We start from the raw sequence: 24,907 nt of genomic DNA, 5'->3' as shown, positions 1-24,907 counted from the left end.
ATAAGCAGGCGATAATTCAAATACTCTGATCTGAAAACTTAAAAAAGTATCTTATACTTGGTTCGCCATCCCGAACTCCGCAGAAGAGTGCGCAAGTACCGCTGCTACTATTAGAAGACTAGTCCTACGCTTGCGCTAAGAGCAACCCGTAAACCATACTACATGAGCTTCCCACACTCGCGTCAGACACTTCACACGTCTTCTCTTAATTATTCTCCTTTTCATTTTCTTAGCTTTACACCCTCCTTCCAGGCAGACGATTCTCGATTTTGTGAGAGGTGAGAGGCTCCTAGAAGAATATCCAAGAGAAGGAACCTTTTTCGCCCTTCACTTCTCTCCACAGTATCACACTACTGATCGATAACAGTAGAGATAGATATTTCATCGCATAATTTGCGGTCAATGTTGTCTGGTTTCTTTTTATGCTCAAAATATCCCTCGTCATGTTGTCGTCCATTTTCTGTGCATGTTTTAGTTCAGTCATCACCGAACTATTCCCCTTTCGAGCCTTGTCCCTCAAGGTAATTCCGGGCATGGCTTGTTCCATAGGTGTGGAATTCACGATATGAGCAGGGTAAACTGAATTCTAGGATTCAGGATAAGGTAATCGATAAAAAGATAATTACTTTTCTGAGAACTGCTTGTGCCCATGGTCATAAATTTAGAGTTTAACTGCCGCCAGTTTTTTAATCAAGCCATTTGAATCTGCCACATTATTATTTAAGAATGATTCATTCCAGTTGATTCAAAAAGGCAAGGGACTTCGGCATATCTAATTCCGAGCATATTACGACTTATTAGGGATAAATTTCCATGTAACCAATTGCAGGACATTTGGAGTACATTTTACAAAAATTGATCTGGGAAAATGATCTAGTTCAACGCCCGTAAGGGCATTCGCCTTCGTGATAGTCGTTTCCGTTTTTCTCCTTTTCAACGACGCCCTGCATGAGGCTGCTTGCCTACAACTGTCTGAGGAGTGCCAACCCGCACGAAACTGGCAACGGCCCGAGATTCTATGCTTACTGCAATGTGGAACGTTTCTCACCATGAGAGTGTAATATTCTGGGATACTGGCCAACTCTGATACGCGCTGTTAAATAGGTCGCCCTGTATAGTTACCGAAAAATCGGACAGTATAAATTGGAAAATTTTACACTAAATAGAATAAAAGGTTCACCTTCAATAAAATGAATTTTATGCATTTTTAACTGCCGTATTATTACGCCCATAATTGGGTTTATTGTGCCACAATGTACCAGCAATTAGTAGCAGTTACATAACTCTATTACGATTGCAATGAAAACGGGAAAAGAGCAATAAGTGAGAAAGTGTGAGCGTGAATGAAAATTGAGCGAATGCGTGTGAAAATTAATTGTGAGATTGTGTTAAGGTAGAGAAAAAATCGGAAAACACTAGCGAGTACTCAAGTGATTGTACAGTCAGAGCACGAAAGTAAATTCAGTTAAAAATCAAAATTTTCATTTTATCTCTAAAGATGATACGGCAGTAAATCAACTGAAAGTCATTTGATGTTTACCGAGTAACGTATAATCACCCGTTTAAAATGAAATTTACGCGCTGAGTGTAGTAAACGAACGTCAATAAAACTTGAAATCTCGAAAACCTATTAGTTTTGTTATTAAGATTGTAGAAAATTACAAAATAGAACATATTACATTCCGTTCGGCGACATTCGAAATGGCATTCTGTTCCAACAATCGTGGAAAATTGAGCGAGCGCACGGACGCATTTCGCGGCAAGGGAAACTCAGCTCTGTAGCTATGTCGGATAAGGGTGGAAGAGTAATGAAGTTAGCGCTCCGGCATGTCATATCCCTTCCAAATCACGGAATATAAAAGTGGAAGCGCGTGTTGTGTGTGAAAAGTTGCGTCGCGTTGGTCAGCGTAAACCGAACGTTACGTATCTCCGCGCGAACGACCGAGTGCATGTGCATCCAAGATATCAAGAAGTGTCAATGACGGGTACCACCTCCGCCGGCTATGGGCTATTTTGGGGCCAACAGAGCAGCGTGGACATTCCTTGTTATAGTGTATACTAGTGTGAACGCTGCTGCCGGGGATCATACTTTAATAGCTGACCTCGGCCTCGATATTCTCCCTGATAAAGCGAAGGTACTAACCACCCACAAAATCGTACCCCTATTTACTGTTTAGAGCACGTTTACAATGGGACAGATGGACGGATAAAATTATGGAAAAATCATATGATTGTCGGAACACATAGGGTGTTTCCTTAACTTACGGCGTAAATTAAAATTTAAATTAAATTAAAGTAAATTAAAATTAAATTCTGTATATCTGTATTCTGCAATTAAAAAAAATTAAAATTTTTTAATTTAAATTAAATAAATAAAAATTAAAAATTAAATAAATTAAATTTGAATTTAAAGGGACATTCTTTGGGTCAAAATGGGAAATAAGTTCGCATGCTCATACGGCCGGAATCGCTTTATTTTTGAAATACAGGGTGAAGTTTAAAAAAAATCGTTTTCTATTTTTTAATGCTTAGGGTCATTTAATCAAAATTTTCGCCATTTAATAACGATATGATGGTCTGCCCTGGCGTGGCCGCGAGGCTGGTTGTTCAGGACTTTACACAGAAATAGTAACGCGCATTTTTGCATTTTTTCCGAATAGAGCATCTAAAAATGCAACTTTTCTGCCCTTTCATATTTTCGCCTAACTCGTTTCGGTTTCCGTCAAGCTCTTGGACGTCGCTGAAAAAATTCGTCAGAATTACTACCACCATCTAGAACATACGAATCCGAGCACCCTGTATTTTGGAAATAAAGCGATTCCGTACGTATACGGGGTGTCCCACAAATATTGGTGTAAATCATGCGCGTTTTTCTGCAGAATCTATTTTCATATAAAAACACTGAGAATCTCAGAATTCATAAGAACATTCAACTTATCGTCATTGATAAAAATATCTCAACAGGCACAGGTAGGGCCCCTTATCAGCTGGGACGAAACGGATATTTTTAATCCCCAAAACCCCCAAAAGGCAGTTTCAGACTTGTAAATAAAAAACTGTGACAAACGGTAAAATCAGAGCAAATCATTAACCGAGCTCTCCATTTCCATGCAAATGACCATGCTGGACCAGGACTCTGAATATCCGGGCCTAAATCCAAGTGGTAGCAGATAGTTCTCTAGGCGTCAAATAGGGTACACAATTTAAATTTAGCTTGAGAAATATGATTTTTAAATAAGAACCAACCGGAGATCAGACGGGACAAGAATTTGTACTAAACTAATAATGTTATCAAGGCCAGCCTTAGCAAGTCTAGCGCTCCAGGCGAAATTCTTAATCACCGCCCCCCCCTAACCCCCAAGAAAAACCGCCGTCCAGGAATGCCCCCCGCCCTTCCTGGTCTGCCGCCTAAATCGCCACCCAACCTCGCTTCGTCCCCCTTCCTCGCCCCAAAAAAACCGTTACTGAGTGTTATCATTAGATTCACAAGTTTAGGCAAAATAATGCACGATTTTTTCAGGAACGAAGATATACATTCATCTGTGCACATATGAGCGGAGCAGGAAAGGATGTTAATAACATTAATTATTTTTATTGTCTAAACCACACACAGGCATCAGCTGAAGTCGTTTTTGTGAATATTAAGAATGTTGTACATTTTTTATAGTTTGTTTAGGTACGTGCGAATCACTGATAATAGAGTGAGTCATCGAGTGCCGACACGGCCGCTTCTTTGTGGAGAAACATTTTAATATAAAATCATCAGGATTCCATTTAAAATGTATTAAATGCGTTTTTTTTAAATTTCATAAAGAAATGCATGAGGTTGATGTATTTGATTGGCAACTAACTAGCGTGATGTTTAATTATTAATATCTATAAATTAGCGAAAAAACTTTGAGATTGCTGTTCCTGATTGATGACTTACGTTAATAACGCAAACTGCATTGCAAATGTAATTTTAGCAGTATTGTCTGTACAGACAGCCACCGACGCAATATTAGAGGAACCTGACGTGTAACTTTCAGAAATTACAATTGAATCTTTACATCCGACCTGCAAAAATCTGGCGGACATTGACCACAAATGCATCATTGCTATTAAATGCATCATTAACTATTATGTTTCGAAATAACATTAAAATGTTTTATTTCGCGGAATAATCTCAATAGTTCGTTTTATGTTTAATGTGCGGATACAGGGGGATCAAAGAATATATATTTTTGAAACTTGCTCGTTTGAGGCTGCGCAATTTTAATTCGAATTAGCGGAAGTTCTTCGATTGAAAGATGCAGAATTTCCTTTTTCTTGCTCTGCGAGGCAGCTTCTATGATTTTTTCAGAATTTTCTATATCTCATCTGAACAACCCTGAAGTGCCTGCAAAACCTCAGAGCTCGAGCAACATCGCACATCTTCAATTAAAATTTTCAAAAGATACTCTACCTGGTGTTCCGACACTCAGATAGTGTAAGATTCACTGAAGCATCCATCTCCGAAAAACTTTAGGATGAAAGAACCGTCTCCGGAACTGTCCCTGAGGGATATATAGTAAGGAAAGGACTGCGAATAGCTATTATCTACTCCACTTGACTTCTGCTAGCTGATTTCGCTCTCTCCTCATCTGGTGTATTTTTAGAACATTTATTGTCTTTTTGAATTATTTTGGTCCTATTCTATTTCTTTTCGCCCTTCCTGTAATCGAGAGAACCTTCGTGATGGCTTTGTGCCTCCCCATGTTCGTGTCCTTTCAAGTTGCAAAGCAACGCCACTTTTTCTCATTCCAACCACTTCGTCTATGCCTTTCTGGTTCCGTATCCTGTTGTCACCAATCTTGCTGCGTAAACTCAACATACATTTTTGCTTTTTCCTTCAGCAATGGAAATTGTTCCTCTATGTTTGCATTTCATCCTGAGATGCTTCTATTTGCGATGTGCTATCCATACGTGCATGGCTGTCCTCGGGTGTTTGGTCCCTTCGTTATTTCATTTTGACTTTTTATGGCCCTTCCAGAGTATACCCGAAGGGCCGATTTCTGATGGTGTAATAGGTCGTTTCTCCTGCCTCCAGGCACTCCCCAATTTTACCCATTGCACATTCACCTTTCTGTCTTCCATATCTGTTACCTCTGCCTTCCCCCTCTGCGGTTAGTTACTCGGACTCGGGGGAAGAGGCATCCAGGGGTCACCACGTGGAGGTGCGGATAGGTCTTTGACTCCCCAATTACAGTCGAACTGAAACAAGCCCGTATGTTTCAACTGGAATCCTATTTTATCGCTCGATCCGTCTAGTACAGTAAACATAGGTGGATGAACTTTTTAATGAAATATCTCAACAATCGGAAGATCTGTGAAGAAAATTGGAAAAAAATTAACCGAATCGTAGGGAGCATTTGAGTAGGTGGATAAAATTTGGTGAGGGCCATCCTGTGTGTTAATTACATTGGGGCCATGCAGAATATTCTTGACAAGACGAATTTGAACGTGTCGCTGTATGGAAATATTTAAAGTTTCCGCTGCGCAAATAGTCTCATTTGATCTTAAAATGGATTGCGTAAAGAGCATTAAAGTTGCATAAGTTTACATGTTTATAGTGCGTATTTGCAGGATGTAAGACTTTCTCCTCGAGTTCAAAAGGAAAGGCTTGGTAACATATTCCAATAGGTCTGTAATTTAATTAGAATACAATATAAGTTAAGACACTGCCAATTGTATTCCTTTTGATACAGTTAACGGAGCATTTTCTACATCTGTTGTCCGACTAGAAGCTGTGTTGACAGTACTGTTAATCTAGATTCATTCGATCGAGAAAACAAACACTTACGAAAAGTTATATGATGTACTGCATTTTTCTAGTACCTTATCAAGTGCTGTGGAAAAATAGCATAAGTATACATTGTAGTACTGTGAAAGCAAATAGGTTTTTCTACATGCACAGCACTTAACGAACACGGGTAAGAATAAATTATTCAAGATCTATGTAACGATGAGAGCAAGGCGGAGAAAATTTGAGTAACGCCAATTTACAACATAAATTTGCTATTAACTGGCTACACCCTATAATGAGAGGGCACATACCGTAAGAATGGTAACCTCTTAAAAGCCTGAATTCCTCATTAAAGCAATACAATTATTGGGAAAGTACCATGGCAGAGGCAACAACAGAATGCTCAGATGATGAGAAAATCTTTTTTATTTTCCATTAATCTCTCTTATAGCTCATAATTGCAACCAATCGCTTCTCAGTTGTCTGAGACACGATTTATTCTCTTCTTCCTCTTTACCCTCTGCCTTTGCCTCTGTGATGTACGTTTTTAACTGCGCTAAATGGTATTTTTAGTTTGCGTTGAATACACAAGGAAAAAGTAAATGATTAAAAATGTATTTTTATCATCGGGCAGATTTAGGCGTTTATAAAATGGAATTCCGAAATCCCAATAATAAACAATCATCGTACCGTTAACACTTCTTTAATTAGATTAGTAATTCGTCTAATTTGACACTGTTATAGCACAAAATAAAAATAGAATTATGATCACCAGCTTGGACAGTACCGCAGATTTCTTATACAAACAAATATTTAATATTGAATTATAACGTGGAAGTTGGTGCACCAACTCAACAAATGGTTCGCTTTAATTGGGTCGAAATTTAGCATTTTTCGTTGAAACAAATCCAGCTCAAATGTTCGTCATCAATTAGTAATGATAAGTATACACAATAGGTTTGATGAAATGCGTTCCCACTTGCCCAGCTGGGGAATAAATTTTTAGATTTATTCAATATCGTTTGAAATTTTGATTTGTTTGAAAACTGTTATTCCGTATTATTTCTGAAGTAGTGCGTTCTATTAATTTGCAGATTAACATAAGCTTAGAAGAATACACCAGTGCAATATCGACATTCCTGAAGTCGAAGGACGACACGTTTGAGCCGACCCCCAAACTGAAGATATACAAATTGGGTAAGACCTCATAGTTTCCTTTTCATAAACACCGAATGCAACTTTTCCAAATGTTTTTCAGGCTGTGTTTAACACAATTGCACAAAATACCTGGTAAAATGAGAACGTATGTGTTCTTCGAGCTATTTCCTACTGTTAATTTCCAAGACAAGTTTATTCTCAACTCGACGCTTCCGTTTTAACGGAAAACCTACAGATTAAGTGCTTTATGGTTTGTTGCAGTTACGGGACCCAAAAAATTGCATTAGCAGTGCGGGTCAAATCAGTCCTCTCGGCGGGCTATATGAACCTGCACTGGACAGTCACTGTCTTTCTTTCAGTTCCCGACTAATAATGATTATAGAACCGAATTCTTAATTCTGATTCTCTCGATTTTTTAAGTCCCTAGTAATAAAGGTTCTTGCAATTTTAAGGTTCAAAGCCTGAATGGAGGTATCCAGAGCTAATGTGGAATCGATATTCATCGTTGAGAGCAATAAATATCACCTCGAAAAATTCGGAATATTCATGAAAATTTCCAAAGAGGCGAGATTTTAACCAATACTAATTGATGGATAAAATCTCTTATGAAAATTGATCAATACATTATGTTGTAGATTTTTTAGTCATGCCTACTTCAATTTCTAAATGGCAAAATCTGTAATAACGTACAGTAGAAAAACATTTGTCAATCTTAGCCATTCGTATATGCCCTATTTAGAGATAAACACCCTGTATATCCTATTACTGACACTCCTGTATTAGGTCTTTTCTATTTTTGAACTAAATACAAAGGATCTAACACAAAGCTTTCCTTTAGCGCCTACCGAGATATATGAAAATAATTAAATTTCTTTAACCTCTGACGATCAACTTAAACAAATATTTTCCTGCCTTCACGCACCTGTTCAAAATCAGCTTGTAGGTACGTTCTTGAAAAGAAATATATCGACCTCCACTTTTAGGAAGTTGCATGAATCATCTTCGTTGGTAATCTAGAAACTAAAAGTCGATATTTTCTGTGTAATTGCTGGCCTACAAACTCGGCTTCTAATGCAGTCATGAAATTCGAATAAGTAAAGAAAGAATGTTTAATAAATACGTTGAATTTGATGGGCTTAAGAGAAGTTGTTTAATCTTGAAGCAACGGAAATAGCTTCCATTAGAGTTATTAAATAACCACAAGAAAGCTAAAATGGTGCTTTGGGTGGAAATCCAAGCACCGTATGGAAAATCGTTTTTTTGTCTTCAAATACCGAACGAATTTCGCTTTTTCACTGATTATCCGGGAATTTATGCATTGTGACATATTTTTACCGAGAAGCCGAGCGCGCGCTCAATTCCTTCTTGTTTTATTTCCTTATTTTTAATTAATTTCGCCATAACTAAAATAATTATAATAAATTATAATAAGTCTGGCTTACCTGACACTTAACACACTAAATAATCTATGTTTGTATACTGTGCGTTTAAAAAAAGTCCGCTCAAGCAGGCTGTGGAATTATTTGACACTGAGTTCGTATGTCTTTGTCACGACCTACATAATATCGAACAAAAACAAATAAACTTAGCCTCACTTAAATGTGACTCCGTGTATCTTAATTATTTGGTGGATTTTATTAAAACTAGTCTTTTTCAATGCTCCACGGACTTGTGTCTTGGTTAGTTAAAGTTTCCTAAGTGCTAAAAATGACGTTTACATTCAGACAAAAAGCCCTAACGGTTGAATCTTATTTTCGGAACGGACAGTTCATAAACGGAGAATGAGCCTTTGAAACTCAACCCTTCAAGAGTTTCGTCAGAAATTTCCCTATATTGCAGAGCTGGAATCGCAATTTCGTCACACTTTACATTATGTTGTAAAACTGGGAATGTTCAAAGGAGATCGGGAAATGCGTGACCAACTAAACGAACCCCAGAACTTATTGAAAATGCGAGGTGAGTGGTAGATGACAATCCCAGTACATCTTTAAGAACACTTTCTCAGCAAGCGGACGTATCGCCTAGTACTTGTCGTTTAATTCTTTAAAAAATCTGTAAATGGGGTAAGTAAATAAATGTTAATTAGATTTATTTATATTTCATTTTTTCTTGACCGCTAGTAAAAATTAAAATTAAAAGTGAGGTTAGGTTTATTTATTTATGTTCGAGATTACGTAAAACTTATCAAAGACATACGGGCTCCGGGGCAAATAATTCCAAAGCCTACTTGTACGGATTTTTTTTTAAATACACGGAATCTACTGACGAATAATGCATATCCCAAGTAAAAACCACAAGTTACATCAGCATATTTTTAGAGCATCCATTGTATGCTACATTCCTATAATATCTAATATTAGACCTAACCTGAACTAACCTGAACTAACCGCCAAAATTCTATTCTATTCTTTTTTATCACCAAGCCCCATGATAACTTCGTGTGCAATCTAGAACCAATGTGAGAAGCTTACATACATCTAACATGTATTCCGTTTTATTATACATCTCAGGTCAAGTATACAATAATCTATCTCTCAGTTCAATTGACTTACGAGTGATTTTATCAGTACAGTTCATAGTACTCATTCAAAAGAATTAAATATTTGGTAATATTATGAAATAGTCTAATTTAACAGTGGTTGGGCGCAATGGGTAATTGCATAAGCAGTAGAGTTTTTGATTTAGAGCAATTTTCTATGTAGAGCTACAAACAGTGCTGCAGTTTAAAAAAATCTACATGGCATTTTTGAACTTTCTGGACCACTGCCTTCATATGATCTTCAACAAAGAGCTCTCAAAAATTCTGGAATTTTCTAGAATTAGATCGGTCTAATGCACTGCACTCTGAACTGTCTGCGCAGGTCGTTAAGGGATTGTCAAGTACTTTTTGGTCTGGTAGCTACGCAATGTAAAATAGATTTTAGCTGCTACTTAAAAGCGTTTTAAAACTGCACAAGAGAAACACATTTTTTCCGTAGATAAATTAAGTTAAATCGGCCTATTTTCAACTGAGTACTCTGTGGTGAACACCTGTGGTAAACCAACTGTGGTGAGCGATTTCGTGATAAGATTAGAGAGATAACACGAATTTGAACTATATCGAAGTTTCATTTAAAACGGTAATTATTGATTAAGGCCAATATGTCACCCCTGTGGTGTGATCCAGTACTGGCCTTACAGGGGGGAGGGTGATAGGGTGAGGGAGAGGGCCCAGAGCGGTAGACCAGAAAGAGTCGCGGACTTTCCCGGTTCACAGTTTTTCTTGGAGATAAGGGGGCGGTGATTAAAAATTTCGTCTAGATTTGCTAAGGCCGGCCCTGGCGCGATCAGAAATTGTGCCATATGATCTACGACATAGCGCCACAAGAGTACCTGAGATCCGCAATCATCTCTAATAACAATCCCCTTGTAACGGGTTCTCTTATGAGCTAACGCTGAATTTACACAGTAAACGTGTTGTCATAATTTAAAATAAATTATTTCATAATATTAATTTTTATTAATGAAACAAATATCAGAGTTACCACAATCGCCTTTGGGCGAAATGTGTCATTTTTCTTTTGATGATAATCCAATGCAATGATCTAATAAGGTATTTATTAAATCAAATGTTTAGTAGTGCCGAAAATATTGCATGAACGACATCATATCTAATACTTAACACTATGCAAGTATTAGTAACGAAATTTCCCTTCTTTTCCGAAAAAAGTCCTTTGCTGTGTGTTAAAGAAGAGTTTTGTTGGTATTTTATACTGAAGTTGGATCTTTCACTGACCTTTAAGTTGGTTTGGATCACCAAAACAATATATTTTTCGTAGTAATCACCCTATATATTGCCGTCTCTAACAGAGATGTCGCACCGTGTATATTCTTAAGCGCCATACTTACACAAAAATCGAATTAAACGCTATGAATTCTAAGATTTGTAATGTTAAAATTGAGAATCATTTTCAAACTTTCACGTCCTGTATTTCAGCAACGAGGCGTTTCTGAACGTATACAATTTACCTCTAAAATCTCTTAACAGCATTTTGAAACACCCTGTATATATTATTAGGAATTTCCTAAAGAATGGTTGAACATCATCATTGATGATGTACCAAATTGCTGCCAGCAGGTTTTTGATCACTATGGAGATACAAAAGAGACGAAATTATGTCTGTGAACATCCTCTGCACATTAGGAAGCAGATTGGTGGGTACCACAAGGGAATTGCGACTGCCGTATTTTAGCGTATATAAGAGCTTTTTATGGGACAAAACACCCATACCGTACCACTCAAAAATAGCTCAATGTTGATTAGCTTAGATCTCTCATTTAAAAACCGATTTTGGTAGTACCATCTTCTTGCCTAAAAATGTTCCTGTTCTCAATGACGTCACCAGCATATTAAGTAAAAAGTTTTAAATAGCGATGATTTTGTCGGTAGAACTTTCATCTAGGCCACACTTTCATAGGTACCTGTTAAACATTTTTCGTTAGTCTTAGATCATCGATTAGTTTTTATTTGGTGTTTATGACCCCCTATGAGCTAAAGAAATATTGGTAACAGCCATTTCAGAACCTTACAGTGGCGCACGAACGATTTTGGCATTTATTTATCACAAAATTTCGTTTTGTTCATGTGGCTGGAGAATGAAAAAGTACTTACACTTAAGAGTAGTCAATTCCTATGGAAACCTGAGGACGGCGCTGTGCAGGCTGGAAACTCTGGAAAAGTACACTTAAATTATTGTATTATACAGCTCAACCCACTTAATTATTGATAATACGAGTCTACTCCCAAACGAAACAAATCCACGATCCATCCCACGAGCGAGTGCTAAATAAGGTTAATCGAGGATTAAAGCATGAAGTAGCAAGAAGTGAAGAAGTGTTTCAAGTCGTTTAATTAACAGAAATATAAATTATTTTTGAAATTATACAGAGTGATTCAAAATTGAGCACAAATATTTCAAGAGGGTATTTTTGAAGTTAAAAGACAACTGTTTTTTACTATAAATCGCTGTGTTAAAATGCACCCCTTAGAAGCTAGAGTCATCGAAAGTTGGGCGAAAAAATTCATTAGGACACAGGTTTATAAGAAGAAACAGTCTTATTTAACCTTAAAAATACTCTCTTAAAATATTTGTATTCAATTTTGAATCATCCTGTATAAATGACGATATCAAAGCAATAACACTTGGCATATCAGTCTCAAGCGTGAGCTTTTCCTGCGTGCTCTGTTGGGTTTTCAGACCCATTGCGTATTTTACGAAAGAGTGAGTTTTGAGTTAAAGGGCTAATAGGATTTATGCAAACGTTATTATTGTATAGGGCGGCTCAAAAATTAAGTGGGAGTTTCCTGTTTTACTACTACTACTACTACTTTTCGGGCGAAACTAATATTTTCCTTTTTTTCACAAATATATGGATCGCACGTCAACTGAAACGGAAGATCGCTGGTGCTCCTAAGAGGTAACGGAAATTATGACTTTTAAGGCAAAAATTCAAAAAACACTTCATTCGGAGGGATGATTCATATTAATAATCAAGTAGCTGAAAAAATGCACTCTGCATGTGTAACTCTTCATGTAAACAGGGAAAGGGAGATGAGAGAAGCAGACATTAGGGACTTCCAAGGATATAAAGAAATTACGAAGAAATAATTAAGTAGGTAAATGCAGTTTTGACCCTTCCAGCTTCAGATCAGCGGGACAAGAGCGGTGGAACATCCTGAATCAAATCTTAAAATAGTCTTCAGTGCAGCGTATAATATACGATTCTTAAGGCTATAAGTTATTCTCGGTATTTCCAAACAACTTTTGCACAAACTATGATCTGATTAGGCTATAACGTCATGGCGATCTTTGCGTGATGAATATTTGATGATTTTTCTACAAGCGAACCAACTGGGAAGCACTTATTTTATGCATCACAAAAAATAACAACAAACTGTACTTTTATCCGGCCACAAAAAGTACCACTGAATCATAAGGTATTTTTTGAATGAAGGTTATTTTCACCATAATAAATTTAGCTGTTTTATCTCATCCTGTACGACATTCTTATTGCAAAATTTATGCGAACATTGATGCTGGTTTTTGTCATGCTAAAGTTCAGCATTTCAGTGAGCGTTAACAGGACTAACCAGAACTTAACTTTAATCGGCATTTTAATAAGGCAATTTGAAAGGAAAATAGCACATATTTTGGTTAACAAATGCATTAAACTATTAACAAAATAATTATTATACCCATCGTTCAGCAATCTCCGATTCTATCTCTTCGAACCGTTAAGCAAACATCTTGAACAGCAGCGTAAAGGCGCTTTGTTAACGCATTATCAAAAAGCATCATATTTCCCCGCATTCCAATATCATGTTTCCTTAAAAAAATGTTGCAGGCAATTTAACGCTCTTGTTTAGTTTAGCAATAAATTGCTAGAAGTTGTTTATGGCTATTTGGAGGTGCCTAATTGTAATCTAATACAAAGACTACTTAATCAAATCAAGCGTTTATGTATCTAGTGCGATAAAGCATATCATGGTATTAATTCCTATGATAATGCAGGCAATATTGCTTTAAATCAAATTAGCGATTAATCCGCGTTATTTCCTGGTTAAGTCCGGTGGGTTTTCAGCGCAGCGTAAGCGTAGTGAGTAGGTCATGCGTTGGAAATAAACGGTTAATAACAGTGATTTCCCGAAGAGGTCCTTAGGGAATGCTTTTGGGTGTTCACCGAGACTTCTACATTTTTCCCGACTTCCTTTATGCGTTAAGCCATCACCGTTACAAAAATGGAAATTTTCTTAATGTCAAATTCCGGGTTGACTATAAATTTTAATGGGTATACCGATATCCGTATTATAGCATTCTGATGATGAAAAAATCGACCATGATCTCGATAATATCTGTGTTGTGATTGAAGAGCCGGATATACCGGACCTGTGGGGAATTCGGAACGATTTACTTGTATACATTATGTCATCCGTAATAATTTTCCTGGCCGGTATATTTTTATTTGGTTAACGGTAAAACTACCATGAAGGTTCAGCTTATAAAGTCGTTTATAATTTAGAAAAATAATGCAAGGAAATGCAATTCGAAATACAAAGCAACCCAAAGTTTGGCTCATCTAGGGAAATCCACGAATTCCTACTACACCTATAACCATGCACTCGATAGAGCAAACAAGGCAATTATCAAATATTACCTTTCCGCATACGTGATTTAAGAGATTATACCTCCATAGCAGCTGTAGATTCCATGGTATTGTCGATTTTTTAATTCTTTCTGCAACCATGTTATTACACATCATTTAGCTATATATCGAGCTATGTAAAACCCCTAAAACGTAACATTTGATGTCAGGAAATGGGATTTTATTGATGTAGTTCTGAGAATTTCAATGTAATTGCTACTGACCAGGACCTTATCAGAAAATAATGAAGAGCATCATGACTTAGAGTATAGATTGCTCTGTGAGTGAGGCGATATTTCAAGATCTCCACGTGAGCAATGGAACATTAGACCGATCTCGGTTTTCATTGATGCTTAAGTGTGGTTTTCATCCCACTTTGGCAGATCTATCATTTTAATATCCATTTTTCCTCGTTTTTGAACATGAAAATAGCACAATTTCAGTAACTTTTTATAGCCGTCCCACATCATTTCGCCGAAATCTACTCTTAGAAATCTACACAGTACCTACACATTGAATAGAGACGTGTAAATAGATTTCATCTGGTTTCGGATCTAGGACTGCGATATAGTTATAAAGTTTTCTTTATGATGTTCTTTAATGTGTTAACCAGGGGCAGTATTTTTCAGTTTAGTTAACACTTCTCTCCAATATTCGTCCGTAAGTTTGTCCCATATATGAAGGGTTCCCGTAAGCAACTCCGTCAAGGATATTAAGTAGAGTACTCTGATATTTGGTTTTGCTGTGATTTGGAGGTTTGAATAACCAACATCTCTGGACAAAGATCGTTCAGCAGATTCGCAAGAGTTAACCGGTAAAATTCGGCCTACCTATGTGATGCCAGGTACTCCTTTGAGATAAGAGTCTCTCTAGTTAATGCACCCTTTATCAATCAAAAAAACATTATTTAACCCATGAATGCGGCACATCAAAACTAAGAAATACGGCCTGTCGTGAAATCAGCGTGGTCTAAAAATATACGCACATGATAAAAATAGTCATATAATCGGGTTCTCTCTCATCTAATAATAGAATCCACCCACGCGTTTAACTTATACAAAATTAGAACGATACCACTTTTTTATAACTTGAATCAGAAATTCCGGATATTGTAAATATACAGACACCTACCCAAAGTACATTGGCATATAAATATAATAGTTCTTTTCCGTCACTCCATTCTTTTCGAATTACTATTAGACTTAAATTACAACAAGTTTTTATTACTGAGCATTTATAAACGTATTTATTTCCATTATAATCAATTTTATATGGAGATAAAACCGTCACATCTTTTATGAGGATGGTTGTAGGCACATGTAGGTACTTCCACCGGGGATTCCCAGAACCTTAACCACGCTAGCCGCATCACGAAAGCGAAGAATAGTAGCCGGAGAGGAGGCTGCGCGGACAAACTCTTAAAGAGTAGTTTGAATGGGAATATGATCATTATGTCATAGTGACAGTGAAAAAATATTGTTTCAAATTTAAAAAATTGCTCCACGCGTTCCCGAGATATCTGCGCTTAAAGTTTGAAAGCTGACAAAAAATGCTCCCGCTTTGAAATTTTCGGAAAAATTTCGAAGCTTTTGACATACCGCTTTCTGGTTTCTGGATTCTGGACACGTCAATCGAGAGATATGGATCTTACGCTGGCTCTCGATACTTCGATTGGAACTCTAGAACCCTAAAAATGCAATGTGAACCCTGATTTCTAGAAATACTCAAAATTGCGAAGCGGCGCTTCTGCAAGTTGTTACTTGTTTGAAGGTACTCGGCTCCTGAGACGTTCGGCGGAGGATTGGTGCTCTTGTGAAGATAGAAAGGAGCTAAACGTGATTAAAATCGGGCACCTCCTGGCAATTTTGAAATTTTCAGGAAAAATTCAAAGTTTTTGAGATGATGCTGTAATCGGTAGTTGTGAATCCTGTGTTGTACTTTCGTTGATGCTCTGGAGCTTAAAAAATATTAGGTGTACAACTTTGCTTCCGCCGTTTTTTTTCCGAATTTCGCGATTTTATTGTAAAAAACTAATTATACCTTTAGGATCCAAAGTATTGTCCATCGCTGGCCACTACTTTCTCCCATCTTTCGGGCAGCATACGAATCCCGTGTTGAAAAAATTGGACATCTTTTGAAGCGATCCACGATTCTATCCAATTTCTTACTTCTTCATAAGACCGGAAGTGTTGGTCAGCTAGCCCATGTGCCATGGATCGAAACAAGTGATAATCAGAAGGAGCTAGGTCAGGAGAATATGGCGGGTGGGGTAGGACTTCCCATTTCAATGTTTCCAAGTATTTCTTGACCACTTGCGCAACATGGGGTCGAGCATTATCGTGCTGCAAAATCACTTTATCATGTCTCTCGTTGTATTGCAGCCGTTTCTTTTTCAATGCTCGGCTCAAACGCATTAATTGGGTTCGATAAAGAGCACCTGTGATTGTTTCAGTTGGTTGTAACAGCTCATAATATATTACGCCGAGTTGATCCCACCAAATACAGAGCATGATTTTGGAACCATGAATAGACGGTTTGGCCGTCGACGTGGAAGCATGGCCGGGATATCCCCAAGTCTTTTTGCGTTTGGGATTATCGTAATGAACCCATTTCTCGTCCCCAGTCACAATACGATGCAGAAATCCCTTCCGTCTTTGCCTTGCAAGCAACTGTTCACAAGCGAACAGACGCCTGTCAATATCTCTTGGTTTCAACTCGTACGGCACCCAATATCCTTGCTTCTGAATCATTCCCATGTCTTTGAGGCGTTTTGAGATTGTTTGTTGAGTCACTCCCAATGATTGTGCCAATTCTTGTTGACTTTGACACGAGTCTTCGTCAAGTAATGCTTCCAAGTTCGCATCTTGGAAAACCTTCTTTCTTCCACCGCTATGTTGGTCTTCGACGTGAAAATCACCGTTCTTGAAGCGCTGAAACCACTCACGACATGTCCTTTCACTAATAGTGGCTTCCCCATAAGTATCTGAGAGCATTCGATGAGCCTCAGCAGCAGATTTCTTCATATTGAAGCAGAAAAGTAAAACCTCCCGCAAATGACGAGAATTTGGCTCGTACACTGACATTTTCAATTGCGAATAACTTTATGATGAAGACACAAATAGACTAATATTTTTATGAGGTTATGTTAACAGGTGCCCAAGGCTCCTGCATGCCCACATGGGGTTATTTATTTCGATCATTACTTACCGCTACATACATCTATTCAAAAACGGCGGAAGCAAAGTTGTACACCTAATACAATTTGAAGAACCTGTGCTTTAAGCGAGGAGAGTACAAAAAATCCGTATAAACGTTAGTTCACATCTCGGGAACTTCAAGAGGCAGAGGAGCTAGATCAGGGCAGTTATTATTCTAAGCGGCACATGTGGATCTCATGTTGATTCTTGATACGTTTTCATCTATCTGTCTGTAACAATAAATTGCCGCGATTGGCAAAATACTCGCAAGGGTTGCTTGTCTGACAAAATTTCCGTTTACTCAATATTTACTTTATATTAATTGCAGCTACTTCTGAGTAAACGATAAAAATTTTAAACATCGATACAGTGTCAACAAGATCCTTCTCGAGCTAGGCCAAAAGAATGTATGCTAATAAGATTGTTCTTCTTAGCTCTAGATTTGCTATTTCAATTATTTGAGATAGCAAATCTGTATTACGCACTAGTTTAGGTGCTCACTCAAAGCACCTGCATTGAAAACCAAGTATGTCAAGTGTTTTGAATTTTACGTCTCAAAAAATGTGGCATGAAATAATATCTATTTAGTCATTGAATTCCTCAAAAAATTCCAAACCGTGTTTCATGACACTCGTTAGGGTATGAGATAACGCGCTCTCGTACTACCTTACTTGACCGATAATGGCTGACGTGGAATGCATGAAGAAGTTCTATCTAGAAAATTGTATTGCTCTTCGTTGCACCGTTTAAAATGGGTATTACGACAACATTATATTTATCCAATTTCGGACAGAAGATCGTGATTAAGAGAACGGGCTCCCCATCCGCTTTATAAAATATATTTCGCAAAAACTAATTTCAGGTTAATGTCTGAGTCATGGGGATCTAAATTTATCAAATTAGTATACACAAAAAAATTGTGCGGAATTTAAAAATGAGAAACGTAAAATGGATTAGCGGAAATTTATTAAATCTTGGCAGATTGTCGAATCGAAATATTTGTTTTGTAATGCCGAAACTTACAACATAAAAAGCCATTAACAACTATCTTTGAATTCTGTGGGACAATGTGTATACATTAGGCGAATTGTTTTATTGATTTTTTGAATGATTCAGCTTTGAAATATTTTTCGGCTATGGCTCAATGTTTTCGAATGAGATTTCTCTATACGTAGGCAGGCATTAGTTTATAGTCTTTATGAGGTCTCACATACGCAGTTCTACGGCTCTTCCTATCGCTTTACTTCACCTACCGTACCGCTCTTCATCCACACCTGAGGAACTTTTTCGTCCACCCTAATTCACCTATCTCGGTATCCATATTCTTGATTTTAAACCCTTTCCAAACACAAGAAAAACGGCTCTAATTCTAAATAGTCCCCACACATCACGGAACCCTGAAACTGGGTTTCACTCACAATATAGGTGGAGCCGGTGGTAGCTTTAATTCCCAGGAGATCCCAACGATTTGTGGTTTAGATTCCTGCTGTGCCCAGATCCATTTAAAATTATTGAGACTCAATGTTTCCAACTGTGAAGATTTTTGCTCTGACTCTAGTGCTAAAATAGGTATCGACCTATGACACACTGTTGGAACACTCTGTACGTTCAACCCAAAATATTAATAATTCTTAATGTTTATCCCTCTCCAATCCCCCCCCCCCCCCCCCTCCTTCCTGCTTCCTATAAAGTTCCACGGGAATTCTTCCAAATGCCGTAGTTTGAAGTTTTTTTTTCTTCTCGCTCCATTAGCAGTGACTCTGAATTGAGCATATTTAAAGTATTGTAATGCACACAGGAGTGCATTTTCTAACCAAAATCTCTAATAGCTCTCCGCTTAGAAGGGCGTTTCTTTACCAAAACTCAAATTTCGCAGATGTTTGAAGATGTCCAATCGCAAATCTTAAAGCCCATTTGAAGAAATCTTGTTAGATCGTATGTAAAGTTCAAAACATAGTATTTTCTTATGAATAAAAAATATCCATGTGAACAAACCAAACGAGCGATCGCGGGCTTAGTGGCTGCTGATTGGTCGGTTGTGTCGTCTGAACCATTGATGTGTCACGAGGGCGAGGGCGTTTCACAGGGTTGAACTTGTTTCATTTTGAATCGAGAATTTTTATCGCGCACGCATAATTTAATATAAACTAAACTTTTCAACTGTTTAATATACAGGACGGCATCGTTTTTTAAATACACTAAACATGGTTAAATTCTAGTGCTCATTACCGTTGGAATTTGTTTAAAAAACTTTTTCGGTGTAATGGCGGGCTGACTACGGTCCTGTTCAATGCTCTTGTCTTGAACGGATCACGTGCAGCTGGCGTGCACTTGTTTACATAGATGTTTTATGTTCGTAAGATGTACTATATTACATAGATTTCGTCCGTTTTCCTCAAATTTCCACAACCACGAAAACTTGCCGCGCTTTTACCAAAGCAAATATCACTTCCTTCGCATATCTTCTACCCCCAATGCTAACTGTCATTTCCCTTCGTTTCAGGTAAACCGATCCAACAAAAGCTATCAAAAGGGATTGTGAAAATGGTTTTCCCCATTCCAACGTCCTCAGATGAAGTTGAAAGTGCAGCATTGAGACTACTACTACCTCCTCAACACGAAGATCCTCAAGTTGTCACAATCCGAGTTACTCAAATTTTAAGCACCCGAAGAAGAAGATTTCTTTATGAAGACACGATATACTTATCAAAACATTCTTCAAAGTGGTGCGAATTGGACGTTACCCAAGCAGTCGCTTCCTGGATGAGGGGGCAAAGAAACTTAGGTTTAGAACTTCTTTGTGTAGGTTGTAGGAATAATTTAAATGCAAACGTTGCCGCTATCACTACTCTAACTTATGCTTCACACCGAAGAGTGAAACGATCGACTGATTGTAGTGCAAGGCATTTGACCGGGAAGGGCCGTAAGGAAAAGTGCTGCAGACACGAAATGAGAGTAACTTTTGCCAAGTTGGGGTACAAGGAAATGCGAGACATCGTCGAACCAAAGATATATGAAGCGGGGTACTGTCAAGGGTTGTGTCCGCCCAATTACAACTTCGCCACCAACCATTCGAGGATACAAGGCCTGATACACCAACTTGGAAAAAGGGACGCCAAGTTGCTTAGGAGTGAGACTGCGTTAGTGCCTAAAACATGTTGTGCTCCCTCAAAATTGGGAGATTTACAAATTTTAATGGTGGATAGCAAAGACCCGTCAAAACTAAGAGTGGAGACGTGGGAGAACATGCGAGTGTTAGAATGTGCGTGTTCGTGAAATCTAGTCAATGAGTTGAATACTTTACTGAACGTAAGGCTTTATGTATGTTAGGACTTAAATGTATCGATTATGATTCAAAACATGAATATTTATTGAATTCGCGACATATTTCTTGCTCGAATCGCTTTCAGTGGAAAAGCTAACCGGATGCATTGGAACTGTCGCTTGGTGGTGCGTTTTGAAATAAATAGGTTTTCTGTAAAAACGCTATACGTCTTAGATATTTCGTGTTAATTATTTTCGTTTAGAATGTTGAGTAATGCATGACTTGTAAGACATAAATACCTTTAGTCACAGATATCATGGTTCCTATATTTAGTAACACGATTGTAGCTGCACCACTGCTATATTAGTTGTTATCAGAATTTATTCACATTCAGTGGGGCTTTTTACGCAAAATCATGTTTTTGTTAAGTGACGAAATTTACTATTATTTTTTAGTTAAAAATAGTATTAATTCTCAGTACAAACTTGTCACACATTCGCAAGGCTTCTAGTTCTTTACTTGATGTGTGTGCGGGTATTAGCGTTACGCCAATAACTGTAAACGTTGCAACTTCAGAAAAATATGGTAACTTAAAAGTTATTCGAAGTACCTCCTTACAACAGTGCTTTTATTCTCTCTATTATCACAAAAGACTATAATGACTCAATTCTCATGTAACTTAAATTAATTTACGGGTTCTACTGAGTATTTTTGGTTGTTTTTCTTTTTTGTTAACTAGATAGGTAATTAATTTATTAACATTTGACCAGTATTAAACCTAGGTATTATTTATTTATTACATAATTTTAAGTAAATTTGTATTTTCTAGGGTAGAGTCATAGATAATTTAATAAGTTATGTTGTACAGAATCATGTGAACAAATTCGAAAGGAAATTTTTAATTTTATATAATATAAAACTTCCAATAGTAATATTCTGAATTTATTTCAATTTTGAGTTTCTTGCGGGTAAACTTCCGTATGTTTTTTTAGGAACATGTACTGAAAAAATGAAATATTGATTTGAATATGCAACTATCAATTCTTTTAGGTAGCTAAAAATACAAGTTGAATTTCACATAAAAATCTTATACTGTATCAAACTTGTCTTCTTTGTGAAACTCACACTCTTGAACGCACAACTTTTACCCCACTTAACAAAGTGTATATTTATTACCGTTTACGAGATTTTTGCGTTTATCATCTGAAATTTGTATAGTTTCATCATTATTTAACTTCCCGAAAGGAACGAGGAAATAAAATACCCGACGCCTTCCAATTCCCTAGAGTACCATTATTTATTAGTTATCCATAAAGTCATATCATATTTTTCCATTGAGCGGATCATCTTGTCAAAATTGTCTATTTTCTACTGATTCAAAACTGGAAAACAATAATGAACATTTTCGACATATTAACGTATGATATTGATCGGATACAATAATATTATATGTAAAAGATCTTGAACTAACTGTAACGAACCAGCCTAAAACACTCCAAAAGCGAATATTCATCAAAGAAAAGTCGTTATCCGTCTGGTAGAATTACAAAGGTGTCGTTAATTGGACAAATTAAGTAATGAAATCAAGAAAAAAGATTGGTACTTCATATCCGTTAAAAATTATTACAACTTGAATGGGATGTTTTACCGTATCCACCTTATTCCCTAGACCTAACACTATCGGATTATCATGTTTCGATCGCTGCCTAATGCTCTTGATGGAAAAACCTTCGCAACTGAACAAGACGTAAAAACGTATTTAGATCAATTTTTTGCCGAAATAAAATCCAATTTTTATGAGCGCTGTATTATGAAATTGCTCCAAAAATGTTATTGAACAAAATGGGCAATACATAAATTAATAAAGTTCTCATTTCTGGAGAAAAGTTTTTCATTTGTATGGTAAACTATATACTTGTGGACAACCTAATAGATACCAAATGTTCAGAATAATCCCTTTATGTACCGGTTGACTGATCTGCTCAGCACTTACTTAGTCCTTTTACTGAGAACGTTTATCATAGGCTCACCTCATTGTAATTCTCCTCTGCTTTATTTTATAGTGTTCCATTAATGCTGAATGGAGATCTTCCCTCCTTACTTATCGAATATCAGACAGGAAGAGGAAAAAATGATTCGAATTATATAGGGAAATGTGTATATAAAATTTAACATCTATACACAAAGTACATTAAATGAACGACAGGCCACAAATATTTGAATACACTGGTTGAAAATATCGTTTCAATATAAAGTAAAATAAAATTTTCAAGTAGTTTTAATATTACTCAAAAATATATGTAGATACATAAAAGTTATAGTAATTGCATATTAGGCACATTCTCTATCTTCTATCTGTGGAGTCTATTGTTTGAACATATGACTTCATATTAGTAGGAATCAGAAGAGAATAAAAATATCGCTGCTTATGACACGTCATTTAGAAGTTAACACATACTGATGCCTCAAAATTTTCTGTGGAATTTAATTGTTTTTGCTCTATTCATAAACGATATGTTTAGAAATACATAAATACAGATCTGAAACAGATTGACAGCTAATTATGTATATCGTCGTACTGTTCTGACCAAATTTTCAAGGCCTCTTTTTGGTTACTCTTCCAAAGGGCATTGGCCAAAACCTCCACTGTGGCTTTGGTTCTACCTTTATGTTGCATCCAGTCAACTAGCAACCATCGAATCAACTGAAAAAATTGCATGATTTTGCAAATGTAAATTTCTGGTGCAGAATCACTTACCCCTGGCACATCATCATGGAAGCGCAACTTTTGTTGCTCTATGTATGACCTTGTGAAGTCTAACTCCACAAAAGTCTCCATATATCTCTTCCCAATGTGCCCACAAACAATATCTATGTCATTCTCCACCACTGGCTTATTACAGTTCTTAAGTTCCTTCATTTTTTCCGTTTCAATTACTTTGTATTTTTTCGATTTTGATGTAGAGTAATTAATGTTATACGTAGTTCCAATATGCAAATAGGGCGAGCGTGAAATTTGCATTATATTTATCACTAAAAAATTAAAGTTTGAAAATTTCACTGATCCAATTCACAATTTGCTATGATATTACACATTAAATGTGACTTATTAAAACATATTATTTTTTAATGCTTAAATAACTATTTATGTGAGTGGGAGTTCCCACCACAAAAGGTGAGATAGGCAGGTATTCATATAGGCTTTCACATTATAAGAAGATATTTAATCTCTCCTGATAAGTGATAAGATTGCATAAAAAAAAGGACAAAGTACAGAGCTCTGAAACATGAAAGAGGCTTGTCTTGCCAAATCAGTCTCATTGTTGAATTTACAAATCAGAAGCACCTGGAACCACTCACCTTTAAATTTCTCAAAAGAACAATGTTGAAATGCCCACTGAAGCATTGAATATTGAATACCTGTTTAACTGATAACATATCGTTAACATACAAATCGTACCTTCCTAGTTTCCTAATTCCTATTGATCATAAATAATAACGACTCTTTCTTACCTTGCCTTTTATCTTTATGTGAATTACCATATTCAAATGAAAATTCAGACTCGTCCTCACCTTTTGGCATTTCACCATTTTTTTCGGGTCTCATTTTTGCATTCTCTTTATCTCTAGGGGGGCTGGGAATTGCGTCTGTGGCATATTCTTGTTCTTCAAACATCATTTTTGATTATGTTGCAGAACCAAAACAAAAATGGAAGTTTGATGACATTTGTTATCAGGATTTAGTTTGTACGATGTCAAGTCAACTCAGTCAGTACTGCGACGAGTACGGAAAGTACGGTACGATTAAGTAGTTTGCGAACTGGTCGAACCAGCTTTGAATCGCTAATCAGGTTTGCGTAGAAACCGGGGACGACGATTATGACGACGTGTCAGAACTGGTAGTACTTGTTAAAACTATACACATAAATCACAATTGATGCCACTATGCAATATCACGTGTACGCATGCTCGAAAATACAATAAATAATTTCTTGGACTGGTTGGGTGCTCCATGGGCATAAAGGCACCATGACATTAGACTTTCAAATATTTTTTGCCCGTTTTTTATTATTTTCGTAACGTTGCCTGAGACTCGGGAATATGGACAACACTTTTATTTTACGATAAGCATAAATAGGCGCTGTTCAAAAGAACGAGGAAAACGCACCAGTTTCAGATTAAAAAATTGTTATTTACCTTGTTTACTGCCCCCTCAGTTTGCCTGCAGATAGACCCGACCATCCCAATCCACCCTAATGGCTTTACGCCATCGTTATAAAAATCTAGAGGATGTATCCCGTTTCCTGCAGTTCCACCTACAACAACAAGCTATTTTCTGGG

At 36.9% G+C, this 24,907-nt stretch overlaps 2 protein-coding genes across 2 annotated transcripts; one reads left to right on the top strand and one right to left on the bottom strand.

The window, feature by feature from the left end:
* Nucleotides 1-1,829: 1,829 nt before the first annotated feature.
* Nucleotides 1,830-21,496, top strand: mav (maverick). The gene is made up of 3 exons (XM_066398981.1): nt 1,830-2,135; nt 6,859-6,961; nt 19,805-21,496. Exons 1-3 carry the CDS (start codon nt 2,004-2,006, stop codon nt 20,575-20,577), a joined length of 1,008 nt encoding a protein of 335 aa, XP_066255078.1. The 5' UTR covers nt 1,830-2,003; the 3' UTR covers nt 20,578-21,496.
* A 1,259-nt stretch (nt 21,497-22,755) lies between these two features.
* Nucleotides 22,756-24,373, bottom strand: LOC136414663 (uncharacterized). The gene is made up of 3 exons (XM_066398817.1): nt 24,080-24,373; nt 23,325-23,599; nt 22,756-23,270 (listed from the first exon to the last, which is right to left on the bottom strand). The coding sequence occupies exons 1-3, from the start codon at nt 24,243-24,245 to the stop codon at nt 23,124-23,126; spliced, it is 588 nt and encodes a 195-aa protein (XP_066254914.1). The 5' UTR covers nt 24,246-24,373; the 3' UTR covers nt 22,756-23,123.
* Between the last annotated feature and the right edge of the window lie 534 nt (nt 24,374-24,907).

The sequence above is a fragment of the Euwallacea similis genome, chromosome 18 (assembly GCF_039881205.1).
Source record: "Euwallacea similis isolate ESF13 chromosome 18, ESF131.1, whole genome shotgun sequence".
NCBI classification, from domain to species: Eukaryota; Metazoa; Arthropoda; class Insecta; order Coleoptera; family Curculionidae; genus Euwallacea; species Euwallacea similis.
Note: the sequence above shows the minus strand (reverse complement) of the source record. Positions and strands in the feature narration are given on the sequence as shown.

Coding starts and splice junctions, on each gene's coding strand:
- mav (XM_066398981.1), top strand. CDS start 2,004: ATGGGCTATTTTGGGGCCAACAGAGCAGCGTGGACATTCCTTGTTATA. Junction 2,136..6,858: donor TTCTCCCTGATAAAGCGAAG/GTACTAACCACC, acceptor ATTAATTTGCAG/ATTAACATAAGCTTAGAAGA. Junction 6,962..19,804: donor ACTGAAGATATACAAATTGG/GTAAGACCTCAT, acceptor CCTTCGTTTCAG/GTAAACCGATCCAACAAAAG.
- LOC136414663 (XM_066398817.1), bottom strand. CDS start 24,245: ATGATGTTTGAAGAACAAGAATATGCCACAGACGCAATTCCCAGCCCC. Junction 23,600..24,079: donor ACATAAAGATAAAAGGCAAG/GTAAGAAAGAGT, acceptor TTAATTTTTTAG/TGATAAATATAATGCAAATT. Junction 23,271..23,324: donor TCCATGATGATGTGCCAGGG/GTAAGTGATTCT, acceptor CAATTTTTTCAG/TTGATTCGATGGTTGCTAGT.